The sequence below is a fragment of the Simochromis diagramma genome, unplaced genomic scaffold (genome assembly GCF_900408965.1).
Source record: "Simochromis diagramma unplaced genomic scaffold, fSimDia1.1 OVJJ01000293.1, whole genome shotgun sequence".
Taxonomy (NCBI): domain Eukaryota; kingdom Metazoa; phylum Chordata; class Actinopteri; order Cichliformes; family Cichlidae; genus Simochromis; species Simochromis diagramma.
Window position 1 is genome coordinate 11,066,864 of NW_024386801.1, and position 9,911 is coordinate 11,076,774.

Here is a 9,911-nt window from a genome sequence, read left to right on the forward strand (position 1 = left end):
TCCTGAACCCATATAGTGATTTCCATGTCTGTTTTTAATGCAGTGGTAACTGAGAGTCCAAAGATCACAGGCACCCAGTGATGATTCTTTTTAATATATCGTGTAGTGTAGATAATGAGATATTTGTAGTCTTTACAATTTCACATTGAGGAACATTATTGTAAAATTATTCCACAATTTGTCGACACCTCTTTTTCCCCCAGCTTGTGAAGCTCTGCTCATCTTTACTTCTGAGAAACTCTGGCTGTTTAAGATGCTCTTTTTATACTAAATCATGCTGCTGACCTGTTGCTAATTAACCTAATTATGTGCAAAAAGTTCCTCCAGCTGTTTCTTCTTAGTACCACTTGGCTTTCCACCCTTGCATTGTCCCCGTTCCTGCTATTTCGAGACGTGTTGCTGCCATCAAATTTAAAAAGTTTTTAAAATAGTGCATTTTCTCAGTTTAAACATTTGATATATTTTCTTTGTTCTATTATGAATGCAATATGGGTTTCTGAGATTCTTTTCCAGAGTGGTTGGTCCTATTTTAGTCGTTTTGGGCTGTTATTCATTTAGGCAATGTTAACACTATGCCACGTAAATGTAAGTGAAAGAATGGGAGAGCATTGAACAAAACTAGTAAGAGCAGTCTGACCAGAGTTTGTTCAGTGTTGCAGACACGTAAGCACATCTGTATTTCAGCGTGTAAGCTGGGATTGCACGTTCAGTCGTGATGTTGGAAGCTGTAATTGATAAAACAGTCTCACCATAATGTCTATTTGGTCACTGTTTTTAGAACTTTCAGTTGTATTATATGATAAAAACACTTTGGTGCTCCAGACCAGTTTCAACCCAAGTTATAATAAAGAAATACTTTCCTTTCATTTTCTTCGTGGAAAAGATAAAAGTCTGTTTAGACTAGACTAAACACGCCAGTCTGCATTACATCATAAACAATCAAGTTTGACTGAGGCCCTTCTGTGTTTGAATGAGTCATGTTGAATGACAGTCACAGGTCATGGTCACTTCTCTGCCTGAAAAATAAATGACGGCGTGAATACACCTCCAGTATACTTTACCCCACACTGACAGGCATCTGGGATCATTAACGTGGTATTATTCTAGTGTGTCATTACGGTGCCGCTTGCTTTCGCTCTGACAGTGCGATGGCCTTGAGAGAAGTGGTAGCATGCTATTTTGTCTCCAGTGGTAAAGCTGGACCAAGCTAATGTTCTGATAATCTCATGTCTTCCAGCTGTTATCCCTCTGACCGACTCGGAGCACAAGCTGCTGGCACTCCATTTTGCCGTGGACCCCGGCAGGGATTGGGAGTGGGGGAGGGACGACAATGATAATGCCAAGCTAGCCAAGTAAGTCCTGTACAGTATATCACTCGGCGATCCTTATCGACAAGGCGCACGGCGTCACAAGGCGTGAGAGGGTAAAACCTGCAGGTCAGGAGAGTCCTGCCTGTTCACCTACAAGGTGCTATGTGGAGGATTTAATTCAGATTATTTACTTCAGGATCAACTCGCTTTAAAAGAATGAGAGCACTGGAAGAGCAAATTGTGAGGTTCCCATAGGTAGAGCCTCACTGAAACAGCGAAAGCCTGAGCTGAAGAAAGAGTTTATGCAAGAAGTTTCTGTTTCACATTCCTGTCAGTCAGGGTGTCATTTTATCCTCCCAACAAGCTGTAGTGTGAACAAAGCAGAAAAGACTTTATATTGCCCTCAATACGTTGTGGGCGTTGTTTGCGCCGTGGTTCCACTTCTGCATTTGAACAATGAAACACGTTTGTGCAAGATGGCTCAAAGAGTTTGTCAGTATTTTCTCCAAATGCTATAGCACACCCACATGTGCCACAAAATTTTGGTGAACATATGTCACAAATGTCACACACGTGTTGTAACCGCTACTTGTTGTTAATTCATGTGTTTTTTTTTTTCCCCCCCTCTCCAGTCTCATCTTGTCTCTGGAGGCCAAACTAAACCTGCTGCACAACTACATGAATGTAACATGGATCCGAATTCCATCTGAAACAAGGGTAACCTTTTTTTCTTCTTCGAACAAGTGTGCCTTGTTTGTCATGGTTAATTTAGCGCTATGCAGGGACTCTTCCATTCCAGATGTTCTCGAAGCCCCAGAGTCCAATCAGTCAGCTTTATTTACTCTCAGAAAGCAATAATCTTAGACATTTATGTGTTTACTGGCTATAAAAAAAATAGAAAACAAGAAAGCAATTATACATGTTTGATTTCTTCTTCTTTTTTTTTGTTTGGAATTCATTGGGAATACATGAAAAGGAAAGTTTACCTCAAAATTAAAAATGCATATTTGGTCTGTAGTGCTGTTTATCCTTCCATGATTTGCTTAATTTTTGGAAAATCATCTGTAGATAAGTCTTTCTTCTGTTTAATAGAATGGAAGTAGAAAGCGCTTGCTTCATGGTGCAAATGGTCATGGTAAAATAGAAGTGAAAAAATTCAGCAGCAGTGTTTCTTATCAGAAAACATGACCCAGATAGAGCAGGTCTAGTCTGGTAGAAGAAAAGGTAGTTACTACATGAAGGTGCTCACTATGAGCTACAAGGTCGGTCAAGCGACGCTGATATTTTTTTGCATGTTTTGAGCACCACAAGCCGAGTGCAGTCTAGGTGTCGTTCTGTTAGGCAAAAACTGGTCAACCCCACAATAATTCAGATGGATTCACTGAAAATATGTAGGTAAAGTTTTGCGGCAAGCTTTCCCCTTAAATCTTCATGGTGCTAATCCACAGGTGAATTTTGAACAACTGTTCAGTCGTGTGTGTTTGCGTGTTTTTGTGCAGGCTCCCCTTGCTCAGCCAGAGTCTCCCACAGCCTCCGCAGGTGAGGATGTCCAGTCTCTGGCCGAGTCCATGGACTCTGACCGCGAGTCTGTCGGCAGCAACTCTAACGTCAACACTGGCAAGCCAAGCAAGGAGAAGGATAAAGACAAGCAGCGAAAAGACAAAGACAAGAGCCGGGCCGACTCTGTAGCCAACAAACTAGGTAGCTTCAGCAAAACCCTTGGAATCAAGCTGAAGAAGAACATGGGAGGTCTGGGTGGCCTTGTTCATGGCAAAATGAACAAATCTAACTCTGGCTCAGGTCGCAGTGGGGAGAACGGAGGGGAAAAGGCAAAGAAAAAGGAGTCTAAGTCAACCAAGGGAAGCAAGGAGGACTCGGGCCAGTCTGCAAGCTCCACTTCTTCTGAGAAGGCCACTAGTCCTTCCCCCACGGACAGAGACAGACCCTCCAGCTCCTCGCCCACTGAGAGACAGGACAGTGCAGGTAAAGGCTCAGGGGACAAGACCCTGGAAAACTGGAAATACAGCACCGATGTCAAGCTCAGCCTCAACATCCTACGGGCTGCCATGCAGGGGGAGCGTAAGTTCATTTTTGCAGGACTCCTGCTCACCAGCCATCGACACCAGTTCCACGAAGAGATGATCAGCTACTACTTGACAAACGCCCAGGAGCGCTTCAGCCAGGAGCAGGACCAGAAAAGGAAGGAGGCCGAAAAGAAGCCCGCTGTCACCAATGAGGTAGCTGTCAAGAAGCCTGAGCATGAGAGTGTCTTCCAGAGGGAGAGATCAGACAGCTCACCTCCGGAGAGCTGCTCTCCCATCCTGCCTCACCACACACACCCCTATAACAACTCCCAGCCCCCGCTGGGTCTCAAGATGCAGGGCAGGAACAGTCCCACTCCCGCGGCGCCTCTTGCCTCTGTCCCGGCCCCTCCTCTCACCCCACCTCCAGCCTTGCACCATGTCTCGCACCCGGCCCCAACCCCTGCGCCTTACTCCTCCCCCAGTATTGGTGCTAAGAGACCTGGGCCTGTTCCTGTGTCTGCCCACTACAGCCATACACCGCCCATCCAGAGGCACAGCGTGATCCACTTACAAGATGTCAACATGCAATCCTCCATCTTCCAAGATGACCCCTACAAGCCTGTGGTGGGCACTCTAAAGACATGCGCCACCTACCCCCAGCAGAACCGCACACTTTCATCCCAGAGTTACAGCCCTGCTCGCCTGTCAGGGGTCCGCACTGTTAACACCATAGATTCGCTGTCCTACAATATGCCTGGCGAACACAAGTCCCACACCTACACCAATGGATTCGATGCGGGAGACATTCAGGACTGCCTTGAGTTTGCCGATGAGGACAACTCATCTCACACCTGGCTCAACCAAGATAAAACCAAAGGGCGGAGCTCTGGAAGCCCTTTGTACTGCTTTCAGCAGCGCCGCTGCAAGAGGGAGAACTGCTCCTTCTACGGTAGGCCAGAGACAGACAACTACTGCTCCTACTGCTACAGAGAGGAGGTGAAACGCAGGGAGAGGGAGAGCAAAATGCAGAGGCCTGTATAGCCATCACCGCTACTTCAGCTTGTCAAAAAGTCTGCAGGAGACCTGAGGGAACAACACCATCTGCACTCTGCATTTAGAATAACATGATGGCAAACATTATCCTGTTTTGTTGAAGAATGCTTGTGTATTCCCGTCGCCCTTCCCTTGTTAGTAAAGGTTATTACTTTATGATGGGGGAAGCAGAACTTGAAACAGTGAGCAGCTTTGGCCAGATATCGTAGTTTTGTTTGACTTCTGTCTCATTCAATTTAGTCTTTTACTTGTTTTAGAGTAAAAGTCATCTCTGTGATGTAACTTTCTGTATGTGGAAAGGAAATTTCTTTATTTTTCAAAGTGCAGAACATTTGCATCTCGTCAGGAAGGAACATTTTATCTCTTTTAATCAGTTTGAATGCAATACCTCTGCTCGGTTCTTCAAAATCTCTGTGGAAAAAAAAATTTGTAGTTGTTTTGCAATCAATATAAATCTAATGAGGGAATAATATTAGAATTTCAAGCAATAAATTGGTGATTCTTTTGCTACACCCTCTCTCAATTTTGTCTATGCACCAATAATATAGTTACTGTAGGTTAACTGTGTCTTGTACATTGTAAAAGATCGTCAGTGTGCTTTTGTAAACCAATTTGAACTACAGGAATTGAAATGTGTAAGCATTAGAGATTGTAATGTCGGATTAGGATGAAATGTAAAACTCTCATATGTGAAGTGTACCTTTGTTCTAGCCAAGTTGCAAAGGTTTGCCGTTTCGGAATTGGACTCAAACGATTGTGTAAGACATTGTTTCACATTTTTGCCCGTAGTCAACCTCCTAAAAGTCCACAAGCACTGCCAAACTGGCTTCTTAAAAGAAAAAAAAAGTACAGTTCAGATTTTCAAAATGTTTCTTTTTTGTGCCAAACACTGAACAATGTGCATAGGATGATTTGCTTCTCAAATATGCAGTGCTTATGGTGTGTTTCTCTGAGTTGCTGTTGACTGCGCTACTTGGTAAATGTGTTAGATGAGAAGAACTGCAGGTAGTGAGAGCAGGTCGATGTGTGTTTGTCTGAAGTGTTTTTACATGTCCGTTGCCCCCGACACACACACACAACACAACACAATGTGCAATCATGCTACTAGCACTATGTGGTGACATGCAGTATAGATGTGTCACCGGTCCAGTGTGAGATTGTTCTTCTTCCATATCTAGAGGCCGTTAAAAAGAAGCACCTGCTGCTATGAGCACCACAAGCCTTTGTGATCATCAGTGCTTTAACCAATCAGAGGGGCTTTTCCAAAAAAAAACCAACAAAAAAAGAAACCCCAGGCCTCCAAGTGCTTTCTGCTCATTTGACATGACTACTGTAAAGACGCAGTGTTTGTGTTGCTGTTTGTTCTGGTGATGCTTGGATAATGTACCATGCTGTCCTTAACTTAGTGTGTCCTGGCCAAGGATGTCCACTGCTCTCTCAGTTTGCTTCTGTCTCTCTCCTGTACACACTGCAGTGTTGCTCCTCTTTGTTTCTATGTGACGACTAGTTCATGGACTCTCCACCATGTTTAGGACTGTAAGATATGATTTTGTATTTCTTTAAGAGTTTTACACTACTTTAAATTATTGATTTGCACATTAGGTACGAATGTAAATATGAGAAAAAGAATAGTTTATTGTTACAAATGTGGTGTGTCTGTGTTATTTTTGTTTAGCTCCAAAAAGTGATCGGGAGAAATCTGGACGGATAAATTACATTTTGAGACTTAAGAATATTTTTATTCACTGCTGCGTTCTCAGAGTTTGGAGTCATGTGTGAGAATCTGCTCTACATGCAGTTTCTGTTTGCTTTTTTTTTTTTTTTTACCTTTTGGTCCTGGTCCCCGGCATAAAAGCAGGGGATGTTTGGTTTGGTTCCCTTTTATCATTTAAACTGTTCCAGATTTATCCTGCCATAATCACTGCTTAGAATTACCAAACATCCCTAAACTGTAGATGAGCATATTAGGGCTACAGTCCTAAGAAAACCTACGATTCACTTTTAGCAGCAATAATTTCTGTGGGATTTTATCAGTCTGTCACATCACTGTGGAAGAATTCTTTTCCAAATCTTCATTTCAAGGTTGCTTCGAGGTTTGCATTTGTCAGGTTAAGTTTTTTTCTTCAGCCATCCTGTTGCAGATTTACTGCTGTGCTTTGGGATCTTGCAAGTATTATGCTGGGGCATGCAACATCCTGTTGCACAATCCAGTTGTAGCCACGCTTTGGCTGTCAGACAGAAGGCCTTACATTAAACTCTTGAATACTTTGGTACATAGAGGAGTTTGTGGTCAACCTAGCGACTGCCCGGGTCCTGTGACTGCAAAAACGAGTTCAAACCATCACCCATCCTCTACTGTGCTTGATAGATGATGTGAGGTTTTTGTGCCAATACGCTGTCTTTGCCAAACATCTCTGCTTTGGTCTCCTCTCTAAAGCGTAACTTTCCAGAAGGTATTTTTAAAGCTCTTTAGCAACTACTCCATACAAGTCATACGTGTTCAGTCTTTTTCTGATTATACTGTTTAACGTGCTAATGAAGGCCTGTAGAGTCAGAGGTGTTTTTTGTTGTTTCTCTGAGCATTGCGCTCTCTGAATTTCTCGGGACATCCACTCCCAGGACGCCATGCAACTGTCTCGAATGTTTTCTACTTGTGAATACTCTTTCTCAGTGAAAAATGATGGACTTCAGCTACTTTGCTCTCATAACCTTTCCCAGACCGATGGGCAGAAACGAATGCTTCTTTGAGATCGTTGTTCTTTCCTCCTCTCCATTGCGTTAACTCGCACCTAAATGCTCCCGACCAACAAACTGCCAAACCTTTAGCGCTTATAGAGGCGCTCACACTTACTGATGTTTAGTTAATCAAATACATTTGTTTAGCAGCACATGACTTACCCTCTGAATTCCTATGGAAGGAGCAAGGATGCACTTAGTCTTTCAAAAGCTTTTTTTCACATAAGAATTGCACTTGACCGACTGAAGATACGATATATCAGTTTTCCAAATAAAGGTGAGTTAAACAGTTTCTCAATTACAGATTAACTGATGGCAGAGGGAGATATAGGACACAAAGTATCCTACACTGAACACTTCAGTTCACTTTTGTCAGAGCTGACCAGTGATATTATATGTGGGTTTTATTTAGATAATACTTTAAAGTAACTGCGCAGAATTTGTATCTGAAGATTTCACCTTGGCAAGTGGGGAGACTTGATTTCTACAAGAACAAGAGTAAAATATTATTATTAAATATATTGTAGCTCAAGATGAGAACCAAAGGAATTTCATCAGGTTTATCTTTAATAAGCTACTCATAGTTTATAAATGTAGGGCACTGACCTATTAAATAAGTATGCTAGTTGCCTTATCGGCACTAAAATTCAAATTTGTCAACATCCACTTCACCAATAAAGTCTTTACCTGACATGAGAATGTGCCCTTTAACTTTATGAACTTTATGATGACAAATAAACACTGGCAAAAACATTTCAAAAGAATTCTCATAACATTTGCACTGAAATATCCTTACTGTTGGTTGATAATGTGGGTCAGACTCATCGGTCATAGCTGACATTTTCCACAACACAACTCCGCAGTCTCGCCTATTTTTAAACAAAGGCATCTTTTTTTTCCATAAACTGGTCGTGAATCGTGAGTCAGCGTTTTTTGAATGAGTCAATCCAAACACAACGAGGGGAAAATTCCCACCGAAATCAGGGTTATGGAGTTGGGATTCTTGAGTGAACTCTAAAATAGGTCAGCATTTGAGGCTCGGAGCTGTAATCCCCCCTCGGAGACACGCCTGCACTGGCAAGAGGATTGACACCCAGCAACTGAAGAGGATGGCACAAAACAGCAAACAAATCTCCAAGCGCATTCTTGAGAAGTGCCCCCCGCCTTCAGTGATTAAATCCAATGAGGGCTTTCTGCACGTGAGCCATAAGTCATATATCAAGATTAGCAACATCAAACACCACACACACAAAATGACTCAAAGGATATTCAAAGAGATTTACTTGTCATCACAGCAATGTAGGGATGAAGTTAATTACGGCTCAATTTAATCTTTAAATGCACGGAGCAGGAGGTGCTTGTGAGAATAGTGAAGTAAGAAAGGTTTCATTCCAGTGCATTAACAAGCTGTTACCAATTAACAAGAGCTCATTTCACACAGAGAGCCAGTGTTTGAGTTCAGTTTCTTCCACTGCTGCCCACCGCTTGTGTCAGAAAAACCTCAAGCGACATGTATGACCTTAGAGCTTTACTCTTAGTCTTTAAAATTAAACCATAATGCAACCGTGAGACAGCAGAGAAACAAATGCCTTGTTTTCCTTTAATGAGGCAAAACCCGGGCTTTTAAAATGTGCAGTCTGTACAGTAGCAGCAGGCTGGAGTTGGTGGTGAGGGTGGGCAGCAGTCCTCTAATGTGTGGGATGAACTGCATACTTCTGAGTGTATAGTCTCGTGACTGAGTCGATGATGAAGTGGGATGGATTTACCTCTCCAGCTTTTGCTCTGTGGTTTTGGACTGTGGCTGCTAATAATGTGAAATGAATATGAATATGAAATGACTTTTTCAGGTCTTTAAGATGAATTACATCTCCACGTGATGCCCAGTGTTAGTCACACAATGACACACAGGGGCCTCTGTCATCACAGCAGTTATACCCCAAGCTCTTGAATTATGAACAAGTACTGAATAAGACAGAGGGCATTGTCTTCTTTCTTGGATAATATCTTCTCAGAATGTCCTTGGAGAGACCCCCTCCCCTGTTGGTTTTCAAAAGTGACAAAGAGCTCTATCAGGCATACAGCAGGATTTTGGCAGGCCTGCTTTTTCTCTCGAAACTGCACAGCCTCCATGTTGTCAAATTCACTCAGCTCATTTCTAACTGCGATTCATGCTAAAAAAACACCCCGACGCATCTGTTTCTTTCCTCAGCATAATTAGAGCCCATTACAGACCTTAAAGGAACACAATAGTCCATAAATATTGATTTTTGTTGGGTGAGCAGTTGTCTCATTATGATGGTGAAATGAAAATGTGGGACAAATATGCATATCCATGGGCGTGCAATTTGAGTGTTTAAATCCTCTCTGCACACTTCTCTTCAAGTCTGGAAGCACCTCGCAGTATTTTCAGGTCTGTTTCAAAGAGGGGCTGCTGCCTTTGATGTCTCTGCTGCAGTGAGTTGTATGCCCCACACAGCACCACCCCCTCCCCAAAGCTAAGCCTTGTTCTCAGCCAGTGCCAGCCTCCAATATCTGAGCTCATCCCACCCGCTCTCCGCAAGAACTAGCGCCAGCCCTGCCATGCACTGCACTTGAGAGTGGGTGGCATCACATGGCCCTTCAGGCTGCCTTCTGGGGTTTGGCATGTAGAAAGACACACACACACACACACACACACACATGGCTACTATGTGATTAGGCCCGCTGCTGCTGTTGCTGCTGACTGCATCTCTTCCTCTTTTTTTTCTGTGGAGTAATTTTATAGATTCTCAAAGTCAGTGATGCCCAC

At 43.0% G+C, this 9,911-nt stretch overlaps 1 protein-coding gene across 3 annotated transcripts in view; it reads left to right on the forward strand.

The window, feature by feature from the left end:
- The window catches only part of otud7a (OTU deubiquitinase 7A), a 43,412-nt gene extending 37,405 nt beyond the window's left edge, over window positions 1-6,007 (forward strand). For all 3 annotated transcript variants that reach the window (XM_040025746.1, XM_040025744.1, XM_040025745.1), the window contains 3 exons: window positions 1,238-1,352; window positions 1,943-2,027; window positions 2,810-6,007. In XM_040025746.1, coding sequence (XP_039881680.1) covers window positions 1,238-1,352; window positions 1,943-2,027; window positions 2,810-4,375 — 1,766 coding nt within the window. In that variant the 3' untranslated portion in view covers window positions 4,376-6,007. The remainder of the gene's footprint in view (window positions 1-1,237; window positions 1,353-1,942; window positions 2,028-2,809) is intronic.
- Window positions 6,008-9,911: the final 3,904 nt, after the last annotated feature.